This window comes from Ixodes scapularis, unplaced genomic scaffold (assembly GCF_016920785.2).
Source record: "Ixodes scapularis isolate PalLabHiFi unplaced genomic scaffold, ASM1692078v2 PGA_scaffold9__187_contigs__length_104089568, whole genome shotgun sequence".
Classification (NCBI taxonomy): domain Eukaryota; kingdom Metazoa; phylum Arthropoda; class Arachnida; order Ixodida; family Ixodidae; genus Ixodes; species Ixodes scapularis.
Window position 1 is genome coordinate 47015313 of NW_024609884.1, and position 22180 is coordinate 47037492.

The following is a 22180-nucleotide window of genomic DNA, read 5'->3' on the forward strand; positions in this document are numbered from 1 at the left end:
GGTCACTATGGTCTGACACTTGTCGTATTCAAAAATCTTTTCATGGACAGGTCATCGTTGTCGACAGGCCATTCTATGGCCTTAACATGATTATCGCGGTGCACGAACCATAAAAATTATCAGTCTCATAAAATGCCGTCAAGACGCGACTAATGGCTGAGGGAACCCAACTGCTCATTTGCGACTCAATAGTCAACATTCGCGTGGAACTTATCCGCGAACGCTACTTACTTTTTCGATGCGCTAAAAACCTTGAACGAAATCGCGAGGGTTTATGATTGCAGCGGAGAAATGTTTTTAATTGGAAGTGCATGTTATCTACAAAAGTAAATAATAATAATAATAATAATAATAATAATTTTTATTCAACAGGAAACCAGTAACGCAATACAAATACGGGTCTGTCAAAGCCATAGGAGGCTTGTGGGACATGACCCGGCAAGTCGAGCGACGAAACACTGAGCGTTTTATACAAGAAAAGCACACAACAAAACAAAAGTCGTAGGACGCAGGAAACACTGGAGCGAAAGCAACGTTATACGGCTAAATTATTTAACATGTTTTTTAATTGTTTCTTCGTGCTGGCTTTGATGACGTGCTCTGGAAGGTTGTTGAAGATGAAAGGCACATAATATGATCTAACTCTTTTCCCGTAACGTGTAGTACAACGAGGTATTATAAAACGCGATATGTGGCGAAGGTTCCTGTGGCCTACAAAAGGAGCCCTGAAATCGTTACTCCAGAAGTGGCGGAGTACCACACACTGCACAAAAATGGAAGAGAAGTTCGGCATCCGCAGAGATTCAAACACATTCACACCGGAAGAAAAATCCAGATGATACCCGACGCTCTTCAAAATGGCCCTCAAAATACGGTCAATTTTTGTTTGCCACAAATCCGAACAGTTTCCAAATAACGTGATACCATACCTTAGTATACTGTAACCAAGGGCATGCGCGACTGATTTCCTTACAAAAAACGGCATAAACACTCTGTGACTAAAAAGTAAACAGCTTATGCTACGAAGTTTACCACAAATGTACGACAGGTGAGAATTCCAAGACATATCTGAATCAAATAAAATACCCAAATACTTCACCTGATCTACATATTCCAGTGGAAAACAGTCACAGTTAGAGCACCTTGAGTTGTGCAAAGTCACTGGACAATCAAGGACGACATTTTTTAGGGGATTTCTAAAACAGACTAATTTTGTTTTCGACGAGTTGATTGTGATTAAATTCTCATCAAACCTGTCCATAATTCGCAGAGCGTCATCCTGCAGAAGCCGTACAGCATGACAATAATTCAAGTGGCGGGATACAAGTGCGGTGTCGTCTGCATACTGAAAAATACTACAACTAGTCACTCTGGCTGACATGCTGTTCACAAACAGGTTAAAAAGCAAAGGGGATAATACAGATCCCTGCGGAACACCGGCCTTAATCATCACCCGTGCGCTCTGAAAATTCCCAACAGATACAATTTGGGAACGACTTGAAAAAAAACTTTCTAGTATGGCAAAGAAAGGTAATGATAATAGTAATAATAACGACTGACTTACAACCGAGTGCATTATGACCTCTTGAGATATCTTACGACGAGAGAACACGAGCACGCTGGCGCCATCTATGACGTGGCCCTGGAACTGCATTTCACTAGAGCGAAGCTCTTGCAGTATTGCGAGATCAAATTTACGTACTCTCTATAAGAAATTGGCGTTTATAACATTGACAAAAGATTTCTCATGCCAAAAGTGAAGGAATGATGCGCAAAAAAACCTCTGAAATCGCAAGTGTTCCACGGCTGCCCGATACATGGCGCCAGGGTGTTTCTATTGTCTAGAGTTCCTGTATGTAGCTACCTATGGTAGCAGAGTTGCGCATTCAGCCTAGGCGGGTTGCCGTAGCGCAGGCTTTTCTGCACGGTCCTGGATGCTTTGCTTGTCACGTGACTGAATTTGTCGAATAGCGGCGCCGGGGGCGCCGCCGCGCATGGAAAACAAAAAAGGAGGAGGAGGAGGCGAAATCAGGGGAACATACATACAATACAATAAACTTTATTTTTCCAGAAGTACTGGAGGGGTCCCCAAACAAAAAGCTGCTAGAAGCTGCTTGACTGGGTCTGGGCCCCCTATACATGGCAACATACGCCGGGGCGCGTGCAACGTCGGCGGAGCGACCGTAGCGGTGGCTTTCCTGCACGGTGCTGAATGCTTTGCTCCTCACGTGATCGATCTCGGCGAATAGCGACGTGGCGGCGCGGGGAAAACAAATGCGCAACTCTGCTTCCCCTTCGTGGGAGCATATCCAGGAACTCTACAAATGTCTAGAGTTTCTAGACAGAGTCAGAGTGGCGCGTCTGTTTTCCACGCGCCGCCACGCCGCTATTCGCCGAATACGATCACGTGATAAACACAAATCCAGTGCTGTGCAGGAAAGCCTCCGCTACGGTCGCTCCGCAGCTCCGTTACCCGCTAGCCGCTAACTAGCCACTAGCTAACTGTGCATATATTTTTTGCTTTTGTATGAGGCCGTATATCATCCATTTCCCTGAAGTCCGTCGTCGTATCGATGCAAAAATGTGTGTAATAAAGAGCCAAGAACACTTTTACTTCTAGCGCCCGAAGTTGTTAGCTTATGAACACAAACACGAAAAACACAATAACCGCATAAAGAAAGCGGTCACACAAACTGGCTTCTTTTTCTCTTCCGGTGCCATTCGATCATGAAATCATGGATCCGAGCTAATTTATTACATAAGGTATGTTTTCCTTTGGGCTGGTGGGATAGCTTGTTTCTAAATGTTTATAATTTTGCCTCTTCCTCAAAAGATGAAATGAAAACCAAATGTTTTTTGTTTTTTTTAATACTGGTTTTTTAGCATTAAACTTGTTTTTAATAGATGACCAGCAACTTACTTACATATATCCGATTCACAGTCCCTTGTAAACGCTAAGCAGAAAATTAGCTGTCATTCAACCTACGCTGGGGCCTCGATGTTACAATAACTACATTAGATGCCTGCAGGCGGAATTAGTGTGGATACTGTAATAAAAACTTTGTGATAATTAATTGGCATCGGCAGGCCTAAACGATGCACGGGAGTGCTTTTTCATCAAGCTGAATTTGTCGGGAAAAAGTATACTTGAAAGTTTCTTTGCGTACCGTGTCGCCTGGCGCAATTTCTAAACACCTCGACGAAATATTTCCTGCAAGTTTATATCAATTGCGATATGGTCGCCGAAATGAGAACGGAAAGAACGAGCGCAAGACACCGGCCGAATTCGTCGGAGCACGGCTTTGTATGCGTGAAGGGTGGCTTTCGCGCATAACTTTAGATTTCAAGGTGGATGAAGGCACAACTCTGCTCCCTGCGGGAGCCTATATATAGCAACACTCTTGTCGTAAGAAATCACAGGGAGTCGTAGCGCACTCGGTCGTAAGCAGTCGCAAGTGTCTAAACTAGCCTTTCGACATCGTGCATAATAAGCATGGTATCGAGGGGCGTTTGGCCCAGTTGACTTGCCGAGCGTTTAAAGGATCTTTTCTGGCTGATACCCAAGTAAGAAAGACCCTTTGTGGTGCATTACCCGACTCGTGCAGTGCGCCCCCTGCTGGCGGTGGTGCGGCGCGGCGACACACCCCTCTCTGCCGAGATTCCGGTGGAGATCGTGTGCGAGGCGGTGGGCTCGAGGCCACCTGCGGCCATCACGTGGTGGCGCAACGGCGTCCAGCTGAACCAGACCTTCAACCACGTGTCGGCGGACGGCAACGAGAGCACGTCGGTGGTCAACTTCACGCCCACCAGCACCGACAACGGCCTGCAGCTCATGTGCCGCGCCCAGAACCCGCTGCTGCCCGGCGCCGTGGCCGAAGACGTCTGGGTCATGCGCATCTACTGTGAGTCTTCCCCCTAGAAAGCCGGTCGCGGTCCCGCGTTTGCCGTGCCGCTGCAAGGCACCTAAGCAACGGGGAACGTAGTTGAGATCTTCCCTTTTCTGGAGGCGCAGCGGAAACTAACTTCTTAATAGCCTTTTTCTCTTTTTAAGAAATACAAGTAAGAACTACATAGTATGACTACACCACTCTGCGGAGACCCTTTACTGAGAGAACACGACGAACGGATGACTTCCTGGGCCTTCTCTGGCTCTTGGCCAACATTGTCATTGGGCATGCAGCAAAAATAATCGATTGGTCCCATATTATTGACATAAGGGTATAAGTTCATTGAGCAAATTTGACACTGAAAGGAAGGGAGAAATATCGCAATGTGGCAATTACAAAAATTATGAGACGATTAGCTTGGCTTCCACTTTCATTTGTTGAGTCATGTAGAGAATATAGAGGATAGGCATCAGTGATACCCTCGAATAAGTCTGAGAGTTATTTAATCTTTATTTCTTGTGTCCATAAACAGCCGAAGCCTAAATGCTGGCACATGCAAATACACTCTTAAAACACACCAAAGCAACAAAATAACACAAACACACAAAGAAAAAAAAACATCAGCCTTAATAAAGCTGTATGTTTAGGGAATTCTTAGATGAGCGTTCATTATCGAAGATACCAACCTCCGCGCTAAGTGTGCGCTAAGTGTATTAAAACTACTTCCAGTGCGCAAGAGGGGGGAAAGTAAACATAGGTCATGCGCATAGAACGTGTTAGGGTTGCGATTTCTCACGCGTGGAACAAATAAAGAGAGCAGATACACAAGTTCGGAACAATTTAATGTTCCACGTACGGTTTTGTGTAAAAATACAGTCTCGAAAATTTTGCCGAGCTACTAATGCCTGCAAATTCATCATGTGTAACATTAACTCCTGACTAAAAAAACGAACCCGGCGACCATAATAACGGTTGTGCACAATGCGTGCCAGCCTCCTCTGAACATGCTCTAACCTCTCCGAGCATGCCACACTCAGAGAGTTCCAGACCACGGAGCCGAACTCAAGTTTTGAACGAACAATATAGATATGGAACCTAACAAGACACGACGACTCATTGAAATCGCGGGTTCTTCTCGAAAAGAAACCTAAAGGTCGCAAGCATGAACTGATCAAATTTGAGAAATGTTCAATAAACCTAAAGGCGCGCAGAATGAACAAACGCGCCCAAATCTCGCACACAATCCACTTGACGTAATGTTTTATTATCTACCTCTACAAAAAAGTTAATGAATTCCTTGCGCGATCAAAAAATGACAAGCTTTTTTCTTCTATTTAGACACACGTTTTGCCTGTCACACCATAACGAAATCGCAGAAATGTCGTTTTGCAAACGTTCACAATTAGCATCCGATTTGATGTGTCTGGAGATATTAATGTCATCCGCGAACTGGAGCAATTGGGAGCTATGATTATACTACCTAAACTTCATTTGTCGCAAGCCCAGCTTTGCCTCGCTGTGCGAAGTTTAGTTCAGAGTAGAGTAGAGACGACGCAAAATGAAGCCGGTACAAAGACGGTACAGATCAGCTCCGGCAGATGGGGGAAAATAGTGACCTCATCATCCTTGAGTAATGACAAATACAGGCGAGGAAGGATAATGCAACACCATTCTGGGGCGTTGAAGAAATAAGGCGATGTGTTTGTCCACGACCAGGGAAGCTAAATCCCGTTGTGAAGCCAATGACATATTGAGAGGACAAAGTCGTGCCATTTGAACCTTCTGCACTTCAGAACCGAAGGATGGGGTTAATTCACTCTCACGAGGTGCCAATTCTAGTGATTACAATAACGACTGAGAGAGGGCGGCATTTCGTGGAAGATTGTAGCGCCCTCGCACGTTAGTGGAAGCATTTACGGCGAGAGCTCATCGCTCAGTGAATACCGGGATTGGAAAGAGGCCCAGTCTATCGGTTCTGCGAGCGTAATGACTTCGCATTTGTAATTCGCTCGTATTCGACATCTTAAACGAGGACTGCCGGCGAAGGGGAATCTAGGCAAGGATTTTGCGCAAAATAAAAACACCAAGAATGGGCAACTCTCCTGCATTTTTCCGTCATACCACGCATTGGTTATTCTTTACTTCTCAGTCCAAGGTTTCTACCATGGACCAATACAAGCTCGACTGCCATATCACTGTCTCTTCTAGAACTCTAAATCTGAGGTGAAAAATATACACGCTGAAACAATTCATGCGTATTTCAGACAGGGGCTAAATCTGCCACTTTGGCTTACCAGTGATTAATTAGTACGGTGACAACTTGGTTACAAATACGAAGTTTTACTTTCTTTTTTTGCTGTTGTTGTTGTTTCACGTTGCACTTTATCGCCACGGCGTCTTGACTCTGGTCTCTGTGGTAGCAATAAATCGCGAGCCATCGTATTTGCTGTTTTTGCGTCAACTAACCTCAATGGTCATGAAGCTTAAGCGCGTTTGTGTATGCTTACTTCACAAGCGCGCACACAATCGCACCTCCGCAGTGGTCATTAAAAAAAAAGAAGATATACTTCTCTACTTCATTCAAACTACGTACTTAACTATCTTATGCTCGTGTTTCTGTTGAGCGTGCGTTTTTTCTGGTGTATGGGGGTGGTATAGGGTCCGGAACTTAGTTACAACGCGGGCACAGCCAAAATAGTGAATTGGGGTGATTTCTCTTGGCTGAGCACAAGCAACTGCAAATCATGTATTATTTATGATGACAGGCGATGTATGATTTCAAAGCAAAGCAATTAGTAACAACTACAAATGGCTTATTTTGCAGCACGAAGTAACAATACAGGCTCTAAAGCGATCTTTGACGGGGGAAGGAAAGGGGGGGGGGGGGGAGCAGTATGAAATGTACATTTTTAGAGCCACGTGCTAGCACCAGTATATTCCACTCAATTTACCACAGCGAATGGCACTATTCTGCTCACAGTTCGTAAATTTCTCCACGCAAGATTTCAACCACAATTTAAATAATTCTTCCATGTGCATGCCACTATTGTTTTCCTCCGCTGTCCAACGCGATTGAACTGTTGCGTTGTTTAGCACCAAAGATCAATATTGTTTTCGTTCTTTTAGTCGTGAAGCTTGTTTCAGCAACCTTTCGCGTCGTTTTCTGTTTCTCTCTGCAGTTCAAAAACAAATGATGGTTAGTGTTAGATGTTAACTTCACCTCGTGCGCTTGCAGCGCTCTAATTTGTGCTGATATACACTTTGGGTGCTCATTTTTCGGCTAATGAATCTGGTAGAAATGTACGAAGATTTTAGAAATCCGTTACCTTCAATCCAAGTTGCAGGTACAAATTCGATATATGTAAGACCTATCTGCTGTACGTTAGGATTGGGCGTAATGACAAACATTTGAGTATCTTGTATGGGACAAAGTCTGAGTAAAAACAAAAAATGCATGCACTGGAGTATCAGTATTTACGATGCATTTTTGAAGTATTGGGGGATTTGAAATACCGGGTACTTCAAGAAGTGCGTGTTTTGGTACCTGCTTGGTTTGTACCCGCTGTCCACGCTAACACAATTCAGTCACAAAATAAAGGGTTCTCCAAACAAAGACAACGTTCTAGGCGTGTTCTATATTTAGGTCAACAAAAATCTAACCTGTTTCAAAGTGTCTTAACCTGCTGATTGATTTATGATTTCGCCTCCTCTAATGTTCGTTTCTTGATGTGCCTCAGAGCAAAGGCTCTGATTACATATTGGTGCACATACACCTGCAGTTCATTTCCAAAGCTAATTATAACGTTTACTTGCGTATTCTAGAAATATTAGTTTCAGCGTAGTTGATACGAGGCCCTGTGATCGCTTCTGAATAATAAATTAAAAACGAGCAACGTTTACGGTTATATTTCCTAATAGAGAGCGGGGAGGAAAGGGGCATTCTTATTTCACAGACTCACAACCTTTGCCTTGGCTTTTTTTTGTTTGTTTTATTAACGAATTTGTAGAAACCAATGGATCTCTGCATTTCATCAACAGAGGAAACAATTAACTCTCACATCATTTGAAGAAGCCTGCGCAAAGGCTGTGTGTGGTTTTTGTAAGGCATATCTTCTTGAAACTCTAATTTCATAATTCACGAAATTGTGTAGTCAATAGAAAGCCTAATATTTTTGTCTAGTTCTAAAAAGTCAAATCTTGCGTTCATTGTGTCGGAAGGATTGAAGAGCTTTTTATATTGAAGGGATCATTTGGTCAAATACCTCACAGAATTTACTACTTGTCCTGGTGAAACAAGTTGCATGAATGTGTTCAATAAACGTTGCAACAAATATTGGATAATGCAGGAACTATAACCAGGCTTTCGACTTTATAGTTGTTACCTTTCTCTTCAATATAAGGTCAACTGTACTCAAATATGTGATAGATAATTAGCTGGGAGGTCTGCTTGTTTCAGAGCGTACACCGCTGTCAGTTAAAAAGTTTTGAACAATAAAAAGAACGGTAGAGAAATGTGAAGTGAAATATTACAAAAATAAAACAAGAATTATATTTAAAATAATAATACTTTATTTTCTTGTAGTGTCCAAAAACACCCATAGAAGCCTTCTTATTGGAACACTGCAAACAAAAAAAGAAACCAAAGCATTGACCGAATACATTATTAGGACACTGAACAGTTTCACATAAAAACAGTATAAGCATTACTATCATGAACACGACTATTCAGTGCATATCCATCAACACAGTATAACATTTACTATCAAAAACACGATTATACTGTACAAATTCATCGAAGTGCTTTTACAAAAATTATACGCTTGTACTCTAAAAAAGAAAAACAAGAGCAGGGAAGCAAGCAAAACAAAACATCATATGCCATCGATATTTTACTTTTCCCAAGAAATTATCTGCATATATGTCCATATCGGGGTCAGAAATGGCAATTTATACCGTATTTACTCGACTAATAGCCGCACTATTTATGAGCAAGGCCTTTCCGTCTACTTCCCCGCAGAACACATATACAGCCAATCATTGCGTTGCGCGTAAATAACATAGCAAATAACCAGATCGAGAGCACGATTCTCCCTAAAAATGCAATCTTCATAGATGGTATCTTAGCACCAAGACGTTATCCCTGTCCTGTAAACCGCTGGAATCATGCTGTCGATCGCGGTGATTGGCAATCTGCGTGCTCCGCGAAAAAGACAACCCTCAGATTTTTTTCTATAAACAGTGCAGCTATTACTCGAATAAATACTACTGAGTTCTAGACATATGGGTGACGCATGAGGTGGGGTATTCGGGTAAATGGAGAAATAAAGCTGACGCTCCGAACAGGGCCATGGAACTTCACAGACGATACCCGTGAAATACAATCGATTTTTCCAATAATGACTTTGTGTAAAAACAACAAATCACGACTGACTCGTCGCTTCGATAGCTCTCCTAAGTCAAAATACTTCGGAATGGAATCATAGCTATAATAGCAACGTCGATTATGGTTACTCCATCTCACTGATGCGCGTTCACCTGATTGCTGCCACGTGCTGCCACGCTCTCACTGCGTCCCTTTAGACCTAAATTGAATTTTTTTCTGGGGCCTGAAGATCTTTTTTTTTATATATATTTTCAATTTGCCTGTAGTCATGCAAATATAACTTTGAACACAGCTCATTCATTTAAGCTAGTAAAATCATTTTGTTTTAGATGCTCTATGTTTATATTTTTCCTAATACATTCTTATATGATGAATATAGGCCTTTAGGTTTTGTCATTTTGACAATTGAAGGATTTGAGAACATGCAAAGGCTCGAATGTGCGTCTCTAAAATTACACTACTCGAACGGCCACAACTCGCCATGAAAAAAAAAAAAAAAAAAAAGAGACACTTAAGTTTGTTTTGACTGCGGCACTTTCAGAATTTCAGAATATCATGCGACTTATTCCGAGCTCGTGGTAGTACACTGTAAATCATTTCTGGCTACCCAATTTAACGGCATAAAACATCTCAAATCCCTCGCTGTGGAATCAGCTACTAAAAAAAAGAAAAGAAAGGTAGCGTTTTGTCGTACGAATTATTGAGGCAGAAAACAAAATATTAAAAAAAAAAAGAAAAGTACGCGTCTAGTTCCCTCTCTTTATGTAAAGGTATAATGCAAATTCGGATTTCATCACATTTAAGGTGGACCTTACTGTCACGTGACACACCCGTGTATTTTTCGCAGTTATTTTACTTTTTTGCACGGATAAAACGTGCCTTAAACCGCAAGCTGAAGAAAATAATCTAGGCATGTCTAGACAGTTGTGATAGCAGTACAGTTAATACTGAACTTCAGAAGTGATGCAGCCGCCACGAAAGATTACGCATTCTACCTTTCCTTTCCAGGTCTGTAAAAAGTTTTAATACCTCGGTGTTAAGAAATCGCACCGAACATCACTGATGGCGGGCATTTTTGTTCACCGCGTTTTGCTCCCGTTTTTGATTATTATTATTATTTTTTTTTTGATCGCGTAGAGTTATTGCTTGGCTTTTGGCTCCGACATTTAGTTCCTCCGAGCGATTGCGCTCGCAGCATCGCATGGATATTTGTCTTGTCACCGATGTTGCTCTGGCGAAATACAGAGTACTGAAATACCTATTGAGATTTGTTGTCGATCGCCAAGATCGCTTTCTTTGCTTGAGGATTTATTGTTGCCTTCGCGTTGCATCACAGACGCTCAGTGGCGCCTGACACAATGTTCAGTAGCCGTGAATCAAAAGAATAAAATAAAATCGACTGTGAATTTCCCATGCGGCAAATCAGGAATACCCAGACTTCGCAACAACACCCCTGACACGTGATATAACTAAGAATTCGTGTTTTCAAATTTCATTTCTCGCGAAATTTGGAGGGCGTTTTTTGGAGTTTACTTTTCACTCAAAATTGGGGGTTTATCTGAGTGATTCCAAATTCCCTGAAATTCTGAGTTTAGTTTATTCTGTTCCATATTTTTTTACAAATTCAAAAACGAAATAAATAAAGTTTGGGTGGGTACCATGACCCGTTGTCCTGAAAGAGCCTTGACGAGCTAAATGGCAAACTCTATTTGTTACTAGTTAAAGATTTCAAACGAAACTGAAGGGACATCGCCTCAGGGCTACTTACCCCGTGCTCTCATGAAGTTTATTTGTAAGACACCGTCTTCTTTGCTTTTTATTTTGTCGTTGTTACCTCGGCATTCGTCGCTTTTTGGATAAACCAAAATTAACGAAATATTTACCGGCAATTTTTTTCTGTGTGTTTCCGTTTTTTTTTTTTTTTTTTTTTTGTAAAACACGGAAATCTAGTCATATAACCTATCCTGTTTTCTCGGGAAACGAAAATCTCCGCAGAAGTTACTGGACAGCAACAGTCTAGTTCGATGCTTGAACAGTAAATATGTTTCTTCGCATCCTGGTGCGCTTTTACATTTTGAGGGTTACAGTAAAAAAGTAAATATATATTTTTTTATTATAGTACACTAGGGACTGTGATAAGAGCCCCCCCCCCCCCCTTTTCCTTGCCAAAGTGGGGAGATGGGGTAATAGGGTAACAAGGTAAACCAAGCGGTTGCTCTGTCATGTGAAGCCGAGCTGGATATTAAACTGCTTTATTTCAGAGACACTTTAACAATTCCTAGTCATTATTGTTTGTTTCTTAAATGGTATGCTAATCTATATTCTATTACCGTTTACTATCCATTATTTAGGTTGGTTATTCCTCGCTCCTTCTTGCCTCTGCGGTTTCCGGTGACGGCTGATTTTTTTTTCATTTGCTGCCTGCCCTGGCACATCAATTGTGCCGCGACACAAGCGCATCCGATCTGATGTTTTATGCATGCCACGAGAAATACCCGCTCCCCATCGAGCGAGCTAATCTATCCTACTGGCGTTACATCTTCCGTCCTTGCATGCAGAAGAAAACAGGTTCATGTTCCCAATTCATGCGCTGGCATGTCACCTCCAGGCGTGTAGAGTGCGCGTTATAAGTAATAAAATGGCTCTAGCCAATTACTTTCGTGAGTTATGTTTAGAGGCTTATCTTTAACCAGTCACGTAGTCAAAAAGAAAATCGGCGCACTTTATGGGGTTGTCAGGTTACTAAAATCATTATTTTCGATGGCATTTGTTGCCCAAGTTAGGGTCAATCACTTTCTTGTATTGCGAATTAACGAGCAACAACTAAATTGACCAGTATCGCGTAAGCAGTGAAATTTCAGTAGCTGAAAGGCATAGCTACTGAACTTGTGAATTCTGATGCGTAAAACAATCAGACGACAAATCGGAATAATCACGAACGCTTGTGGAGTACAGAATTTGCAGGTCTTTAGGTTGCAGCTTTGTATTAGTCGTAGCCCCTATAAACGGCTGTCTCTTTTTTTAGGAAATGGCTAGTATATAAAGTTGAGGTCGAAACTTATATACCAAAGTATTATATGCAGACCCAACACCAGCATACATGATTAAACAGGCCATTACAAATCTGCTCCGAGCATCCTCTCGACTCTTGATAAAGCAGCGTGCTGCAGCCTTCCAAAAGAAGATTTTTCGACTGAGCTTTTTGAGTAAGAATGTCCATTCTCCGGTAAACTCCGCTACATCGCTGAGCCTAGTTGATCTGAATTGTCGAAGAACGTTAGCTTGAACTTACTTAACAACAGTATGCGGTGCGTTAATGGATTGTTGATCATCGGCGCTTACTGTGTTCAGTTTAGTCAAATGTCATTAAGTGCGTTTCAAACACTGAAAATAGAGTGAAAATTATAAAAACTTTCAAAGCATATTAAAACTTGAAAAGGTGTTTGTTTGAGGTTGGCGTTTGTTGTATCGTTGGTTTGCCCAACCTTATATTTTAACCGAATTGCGGAGCTCTAAGTAACTGCGGCCATTCAATTACGACATAAAGTGGCACGCTTGTGTGAAACTTCAAACATCACACTTCAGTACGATGGAGCTTTCTATTTCAGAGCGCCCCTTACACGTCTCTAGAAGCGCAGGGCATATCATAATCCTGATCACGCTTCTTCCTTCGGGATTTGTTCTTTGGGGTTCTTATCGGCCGGTGCCGCTATTATTATTTGCTCCGAAGCGATAATAACATGCTTGGGATTCGCCAGGCCCTGTGTTCGTTAAGCTGGTAGTGACTATAGTTTTATTTACTTTCGTCATGGTTGTCGACTACATCCAAGTTGGGTTCGTCTGAATTTGCATAGCCTGGATTAGAGGTATCAAAACTTTGATATCTTGAGGGGGAGCATCGTGATCAGGAGAAAATTCAAAGGTCGGGTGTGCGATAATTCTTTGTCATGATACTTTCTTTTTATCTTATTATGTTTGACGTGAGTCCCGGGGCGCGAAACAGTGTCAGTATTAGTCGAAACGTGGGTAACTACACCGGTGAGATTAATCACGTCGCGCCAAACACGCAACGTCACGGCGCTCCGACATATAGCGGGACGAATATATAGAAAGCTTATGGGCATGCAGCTTTGTTTTGGTTATGTATGCGGATGACGCCCATGTGCATTCACGCAGTCCACAGTAATGAGCTGACATGTCGGTCTGTCAAACGAGCTACATCACTGACGTTCCAACGTGCATCTCTGAAATCAGCAGCTGGCGGAGAAATACGCCACCAAACGAATGTATAATTATGGTTTGATCATAGCTTCAAGCCGTCGAACACTGACTAAAAGGAACGGGCTGGTATAAGCCAGGGTCTCAAACTCGCGACCTCCCAGAGTATAATAAGAGACGCTACGAACGGCTGAACTCAAACATGGGGGGTAAAAAAAGGCGGCGGATTTCGAGGTAAATTTCTTAAGCGAGGAAAGTAGGAAAGTGTCCTGGACAACAAAGACCGCAAGGCGATTAATGGGCAGTGACAACGTTCTCCGGAATCGGTTCTCGCATCCCCGAAATGCATTCCCGCGTAGCCTGACAGACATCCATGACCGGTTGGACTCGGAGTGCTTGTTGCGTCTCACAGTACACCAGAGAAGAAACAGAGCGCTTGGCGCGGCTCAGCTCGAGCCTTGATTGCAGGGTTGAAAACGAGTCCCGGAGCCGTCTTGCGTCATCTCCGACCGCCAGTGGAGAAAGGGATACCGCGGCGTTGTTCTCCTTCTGGAGTCGGACGGGGCCGGCCGAAGCGGGCTATCTTTCCTAAGGCGGAGGCGGCTCCTCAGGAAAGCGAGGAAATGGAGCCCGGCCGCGGAGGAGAGCGCTCTTGACTCGCTATCTGAGGACCGGGGGTCTCTTCGGCGACCCGTCGCTCGGAGACAGGCTCCAGATTCGGGCTCTCCGCTCCTCAAGGAGCGGAAAGTAGCAGCAGCAGAGTCCCCTTTGATACACCGGCCCGGCTGCGCTTCTCTAACGACGCTAAATCGTTTTTCGCCGGAGAAAAGAGCCCCAATGTCGGAGCGCTGCCTCGCTCGGCGAAGATTAATCTCTGTCAGCGTCGTTTCAGAGCGGCCGGCGGAACCTTTTTCTACCTCCTTATTTACCAGTTTCGCCTTTCAGGAGTCTCTAGAAACAGGGGCCTCGCCGGTCGCGACGACCTGGCCGGGCGTGCGTGAATTCAATCGCCGGCCGGATTGCGCGGCGTCGCCCCGATCACGCGTCGCCCTGACCAGCGTGCGCCTCGGCCACCCGTCGGGCTCGCTCTTTCACGTGCCGAGTCCGCACATTGTTGAGGTCGGCCTCGGCTCCTCCTTTTATCTTGCGCGCCCCATTGCGCTTTCAGAGGAACAGCTTCGACCCGGGCCCCACGTCCCGCCTAGGTTGAATTGCCGGCTCAAAACTTCCAGCCACGATCGATGACCGGCGCACGCCGCACACCGCGATTATTGGCCCTCGGGTCGGCCGCCTTTGGCTGCTGGGGACCCCGACGGCTGCGCACGGCCTGCGGTGGCACGCTTGATTGAAACCGTTCCGGCCTTGTCGACAGGTGTGGCCAGGCTGATTCCGGCCCGGGACAAATATCAATATCTGACAATATCGGGAGCCTTCCGCGCGCCTGCTGCTCCCGCGTGCTGCGAATGGGCCGCTCCAACGTCAAAACTTTCGCCGACTCGGAAAAAAAAGCTTTTACACGTTGTGGCGCACGTAGGGGAAATACTGGGCTCTGGTTAGATTAGCCGAGCAGGTGTATTGAAGAATGGTAAACTGTAAAGTGTACAGCTTTGCATTCGTCTTGGAATAGAAACGACGCAAAGGTGAACGACTACCTGTGCGTGCCTGTCAGAGATACCTCAAGTGTTCCTTCTGCAAGCTTCCCTGTCCTCCGAACTTTTGAGCCAATAATGACGTTCCTTAAAAACCTCTGCTAATACCTTTCTTAAAAAATGAACGCGTCAATAAATACTTTAGGCAACCCCATCTTACTTTATTGTCACCGACTTGTGACAAACGAAAACGACTTTGTATCAAAACTAAATACCACTGAAGGGTGGTCGGGTCGTGCAGAGTGGATTGCAAGTTGAACAATCGAATCTGGGTATTACGTAACTCGGGCAAGGACTCAAGCTCAACACTGGACAGCGTCCTTATGTTGTTTCAATGGTGCCTGGGATGTAAGTTTCCTGCACCAGTCCCGTGCTCTTAAAGCCTTGGTGCCAGGTCACCCCTCCTGTCCACCAGCCGATACATAACACCGGGTATATTCGACTAAACTCGGTTGAAAAATATAGCTCAGTTCTTTAGATTAAAAATGCACAAATAAAACGTGCTCTGTTCTGTTATTAGATTCCAGACTACCCGTACTTCTCAAAGGTTCAGTGTTCTTGGCACATGGCCCCTTACATTTAGCTGAACCGCTAGTTTCCGCTGACTTCATGGTACGCGAGCAACCGAAAACAATACAACCCGTAGCGTCTTCATCTCTCGTAGAAAAGGTTATAAAACATCCGACATCAAAACTTTAATAATAACCGTTTTAGTTTTGTGTGCACGAGCGGCACCCCAAAGACCAAAAGTTTTGAGTATACACAGTGCGTACCAGTGTTGCGGAATGGGCACCCCCATTCCATTCCAATTCCATTCCGGGAATAAGGGTTTTCGATAATTCAATTCCTTTCAACTCCTAGGAATGGGGACACTGGGCCCATTCCCACTACTGGAATGGCTGAATCGTTCCATTCCATTCCTCCAATTCCTAAATGTAAAAATTGGCACTTGACAGCTACATTGCGTCGCAGGGTTGGGCAGAAATAGTCAAAAATGTATTTGAAAATACAAATACTGGGATAGATAAAAATAGTAGCTAAAATACTGATACTCAAATATATCTGTAAAAATGTATTATGATACGTATCGGAAATACATTTTAAAAAGAGTCAAAAAGTCTTTGGAAAATCAAATACGGGAATACATCTTAGGGAGGGCAGAAATATAAATACTGATAATGCAATACATTTTTCAAATTTCTTTGAGACGCCAACTGAGATGAGGCTTTAAGTTTGAAGTGGAAGTTCTTTTCTTTTTTTTTATCCCGAAATTACTTTCCCGCAGGCTTGGCGCTTCGCCTTAAAGGTAGTGGTTCCGGACAAAGAGGAGTCTTCAATAGGTTAAAAAAACGTTCCATAAAGGATTGACCGTGGTCCCTTCTCTGGCATCCTGTCTGTGTGACCAGTGAAAACGAAAAGACTTCGACCTCTAAATAAATTCTATCAAAACATCATCACTTCCCTGTCCAATAAGAGCACCCCTGTCAACACTGATCACATGACGTCACGGCGGAATGAACTAGTATTCTTGTATCTGTAGGTGTGGCATTGAACATGAAACTTTGCCCACGCTGCTGTATGAAAGTACAATACGTACTTTCGTGGTATGTGACCTCGTTGAAGACCATGCAGGCAGTTGAATTTGGAATTTTCGAGAGTAGGGTGGACCACCTGAAGCATCCTGGAGCACATGTCTTCTGTTCTGTTACGGTTGAAAAATCGATACGGTGGCATCTCTGTTGTGACGGCCCTACCTGCCGACCTTCCACCTCCAACGCATGAATGGCAGTCCTCAAGTTTAGGCTAGCATCATCCAAACAGAGATCTGTGGATTGCGACCTGAGATCGCTGGCACAGGTGTGAGCTCTTTGAGAAACAGCGCACTCGAGACGAGTCGCAGGAGTACGAAGTCTGGGTCGGCACCGCGAGGCCACGTCTGGCCTCTTTCCTGGGTATCGGATCACCAGAGCAGCGGGTCAGGTTTACGTCGACTGGTGACGTACCCTTGAGCCATGCAACAGGCGCGCAGACGCATTCGGATTTGTGTTGAACTTCACTGATGAAAGGCGCCACCGCCAACCCCCTTCCCTCCCCCCTTTGCTCTTTGTTCTTTGCTTTGATGCTTGTTTTTTTGTATTGCATTTTTTTTTTTTTTTTGCATACAAGTCTGTTAAGGCTTTACGCGGGTTTGCAGTTTCCCCGCTCATTTTATTTCTGAACAACTGACTCGCTGACTAACTCGGTATAGCTAAACGTTAAAAAAAATTAAATGAATAAAAAAATATATAAAGAACCGGGCCCCATTCCATTCCCATTCTATTCCGGGCCAAAGGCATCTAATTCCATTCCCATTCCATTCCCCTCAACGTTGCCGCCATTCCATTCCCATTCCATTCCGGGGTCGCAAAAATGTGGAATGATTCTGGGAATCATTCCAACTCCGGAGTGGCCACTCCGCAACACTGGTGCGTACATGGCTGCAGCGCCCTGGGTGCCACAACCCGCACGTGCGTCGCCTATCTTTTTTTTTTCCCCGGTCATCCTCGACGGGTCACCTGATGCCCGTGGCCTCCAATCGAAGCTGACGGGGATCTAAGCTACGATTCGTCAAGAAACGCTGATAGCAGCAACCGGGATGCAAAGACCGCCGGCGGCGATGGAGCGAGGCGGCGGCTCTGCAGCCAGCGAATTTATATGCTGCCCCCCTTCGGTCTAGGATGACCGGCTCCGCGCCGAGGCCTCGCCCGGACTGCGGGGGAGAGGCCCGGCAGCTGCGAGATTTTCAATCAATACAAGTGTTATTAGAAGCAAGCTGCCCGAGCGTCGCTTTAATTGTGTTACGCGCAGAGGCTGACGCTGGAGAGATTGAAGAGGGCCGCTCCTATCGGGCTCTCCAATGCCCCTGCAGGACGCCGTCCTCTGACGCCCCGTTTCTCGGACTCAAAGAAGACAAATTTCTCGGGCCTCGTATTATTCGGTTTCCTTTCGGCTGTCAAACGATCCAGACACACGATCTCGATTGTTCTGACGCCACAATCGTTACGTAAGCATCTTTTTTATTTTTTTTTTTTTACTTTTCGATGGAACACATTGCACGCCTGATTCGAGCGAGTTCTTCTGTAGCTACCCAACGACAAGACGCGTGAATCGACCTATTGATAAATTACCCAAGCATCCAGGAGAAGGCTGGGAATGTATGTACACGCGCCACACGCGCTCGCCTTCTCCTTATGAAAGGTTCGAAGTAAATAATTAAAATAAAGCGTTGGCGAACGCGCGTGCAAGAGGCCACTTGTTTTCGGCATTTGCTTTAGGAAAGTTACCGGTGCAGAAGCCAGCACGTACAGCGCGTGTAAATAAACTTGCAGCATGCTCCTTTGTGCTTGGATAATTTAGCGAAAGGTCAATCGCATTATAAACATGCGTCTGCTTTCCTGCAGAGCATTCGAAAAGTCAATCACGGCAATGTACGAAGGAAGCTCGGTGAATAACGAGGTCGATACTATATGTTTAAACTTAAAGTTGAAGTCTGCGATGTGCACGTTTCACATGCCCACGCCATGTTGCAGTGTCACATCACAAACTTTCTTTCTAGGCTCGAACACATCTTCGGCCTTATACGACGAGCTCCCTTCGTAGAGATATGTTTGACTCTCCAAGTGCTCTGAAAGGAAGTAGACGAGCGGCCAATTCTTATACTGCGAGAGCCGTGATTTTTGGGCTATAGAGTCACTGAAAGCACATTAGACACAGAGCAGGGACAACGCTCACCACCCCGTTAACGAGCCCCGTGTATGCAGACTGTAGCATTCTCCAGAAGCTAATATCCATAACGCAAACTGAAGAACTGAAAAATGTGCCGATGCAAAACTCTTTACGACGCAAAAAAAGGAGAAAGAAGGCCAACGTGCACGTTGCCTTCAGCTGCAGTCCCACTGCCCGTATATTATGCAAAAAAACACGGTCTGCAGGCGTGATTACATCTGTTCTGCGGACACACCGCAATCACGTTCCAAGCATGTTTTCTTCATCGTACCGTATTGGATGTCTAAAAACGGTTCTCTAAAGACTCCCTATAGTCTTTGTACGGTCAATGTGACAAGGAAGAAACACGCCTCGGACAGTGTTTGCTGGCTGTTTCTGTGTATTAGCAGTGTCACCGCGGCTTTATATGCATGCAGCGAGCAACGAAGCAATCAGAACCGCATCTGTAGAGAGAGCCATTGGACTAGTAAGTGGGAAGATCGAGCGTGACGAACCTCCGCTTAATGGGCGCTATGTGTGCAAACAATGCCTCTCCGAAGAGTCACTTGTGTACGCACCGCCCCCGAAAGGTATTTCCACGATCGTTGTTTTCTCGGGTATCGGTCGCTATCCTTGAAGCACAATGTGCCCATTGCCCCTTCGGCAATGCGTTATCGACGGTGATTCCGATGCCCGGTTGCAATGGACTCTTCGGGGCACTTCATTTCGCAAATCAGAATGCGGAAGGCTTGGGCGGTTGAATTGACCTTCTTTAATATATGCTATTCCGGGTTGTTTACTCAAAAGGTTGCAATTACTTTTTTCTTACACCAGTGTTTTCGCGATGTAAGGCTTGTCGTCTGCATCGCCTCAGCCTAATTAAATCGATGCACTGGACCCTGTGTGTTCCTTCTTCCCTCCAAGAAAAAGTAAAGCGTAAACAAAGCGCGCAGCAAGGGTAGCATCCTTCACCGAGTTCTTTTCAATTTTTTTATTGCCGTTTCCATTGTATTTTTTTTTTTTTGTCTTTGTGTTTTTTTCAGGCATTAGAGACAGCCCAGCCCGTCTCTGATGCCTGAAAAAAAAAAGGGAAGGAATCTTAAGGTGAACGCTGATTGCGTAATTAAACTCTGCTCAGGCTTAATTAACATGAACGCCTTCATTTGTAGCGAAAGCGTTTGGTAAGTTAGAGGCAGAGAAATAATGACCGGCGAGTTGTTTAGGCTGTCTTACTTTCCGTCTTTCTTTTTTCTCTTGTAATGGGGCTGAGGTTGGAGCTGAGGTACTGTACGATGCAATCCGTCGCACCGACAATCCGTATACTGCTGACGTACCGAAAATTTCGACACTGAGTAACAATTACGCCACACGTCTGATCCTTCCAAACAGTATATGTGTATGAATTATGATGAAAACTTTTAGTTTAGAGTATCATCAAAAATCGCTGTAAAGGATTGTCGCGTGATTTAGTTTAGCGAACAAATGCTTATCCGGCATACAAATTAATCGGGTTCAGAATCCTGAAATACGTTTCTATCGAGACATGTTTCATGTTAAAGCAAGAAAAAATAATATAGTATTTTGTTTAACCATTCTACCACATGTGACGTTTCAGTTAAGAGCACTGTTGCCAATCTAGCTGTTTTGCTTCTAAATTTGGCGGCTTTCAGAGTTGTCTAGCGGAGACTTGGTCGTTTTGCAGGCGGCGAAATTAGTAGCGGTTTTCAAGTTATGTTAGCTTTTCTTTTTGGAGGTCTAAAATGTTCCCCAGTTTACATTTCTGATTTTTTAGTGTTGTGTCGTTTACCTGCAGTCTCGGGTTTTTTTCAACCATGTGCAATGTACATCAGCTCGTTTGCGCCCTTACATTTTGTGTATAAATACCTTAATCCGTGCAGTTACAGTCATGTGGTCGCCATCTTTGCTACCTACCAGCAACATTGTTGTCGATGAGAGTAGTAACAAATGCGACGGTGTTCCGATATTACAGTGGCCGTCCTCGAAGCACGCTTTCAACTGATTTGTGCGTGAATGTACGAAGGCGTTTTCCAAGTCTGCCGTATGAAATGAAACCATGCACAAAAATGCCTCAAACATGGGTGCTATACGATTCTAAGCTTCGAGACTGGTTACTCTAAGTTCTAAGCGACATTAGACGAGTATGATACCCTGGAATATATAACTCTTTGCAAATCAACTAATTTGTTCACTGAAGCTTTAAACTGCCCCCACACATTGCACCAGAGATGGGAACAATGAAGGTGTACGTCGGCCGGTATGGCAAAACAAACAGTAAGATTATGCAGTACACACCGCTCTGTTCATGGAAGCAATCTGCGCTGAACAACGTAGCTCTCTGCTTAGGGTTCTTTTATTGATTGTACTGCTGTTAGACAAATTATAAAGCAGTAATACCGTGTGCCTCAAATTTAGCGGCTTTTCAGGATTCCTATAGCGGGTTTTTCAGTTGACAACACAGGTTAAGAGTTTCTCCTTCTAATAGTGAAGAAAGGTAAAAACATAACGCAGGCCAGCTGGTGAATGACATTCATTGTAACCCTGAAACGTATGTTTGATTAGTCATATATTTTTTTATTTCTTTCAAATCAATCATATTGGTGATTGTATAAACCTGTCACACCAAGCTACGATCTTTACCGCACAAAAATTATACAAGCTCGATCATGCTGACAAAGACTGGTAAGCACAGAATATGCGAAAGGCCTCCCAGAGAAGAAGGGCGTGTGAACGGCACCGCCTACCGAAGATTCGCTTTCATTTGTGGCACACGCCGTGAGATGGCGCTGCATGACAGGAAAGACCTGGGAAAGACCGTGAAGTGCGAGGGCTCATTCACTCACCGCGCGAATGTGCTCGTTTTCTCGTGGTACGTACCACTGATCCTGGATACCTCAGTAGGCAAAGCACTTGGCTCACAATCTCAAGGTGGTGGATACACCCTGCCGGTGTACTAAAGTATTTTTGTATGGTGCCCTATAGGTGTAAAGCGATTCAATGTTGTTGTTGTTGTTGTTGTTGTTTACAATTGGCTTTTACAGCCAAACGTTCGAGAACTCCACAAAAATCGGCTGATAAAACACATTCTCTGTTAATATTAGGAACTCTTCGCAGACCGTTTTGGCCCCCCAGAGCATTCTCGGCAATTAAGACGCCGCTAGCCTTGTTTGCAGGGTTTGGTATCTTGTAGCGGATTTCGAAAAGCGTTGCGAGACGGCGACAACCATCTACGAGAACTCCCTCACAACATACGTTTGCGTTATTTGGTGCGCAACGCACAT

General features: G+C 44.3%; 1 protein-coding gene across 1 annotated transcript in view; it reads left to right on the forward strand.

Annotated features, from left to right (window-relative positions):
• Positions 1–22180, forward strand: part of LOC8053396 (hemicentin-2) — a 300603-nt gene that overhangs the window by 164284 nt on the left and 114139 nt on the right. The window contains exon 5 of the mRNA XM_040504191.2: positions 3606–3902. Within this exon, the coding sequence (XP_040360125.1) occupies positions 3606–3902 (297 nt within the window). The remainder of the gene's footprint in view (positions 1–3605; positions 3903–22180) is intronic.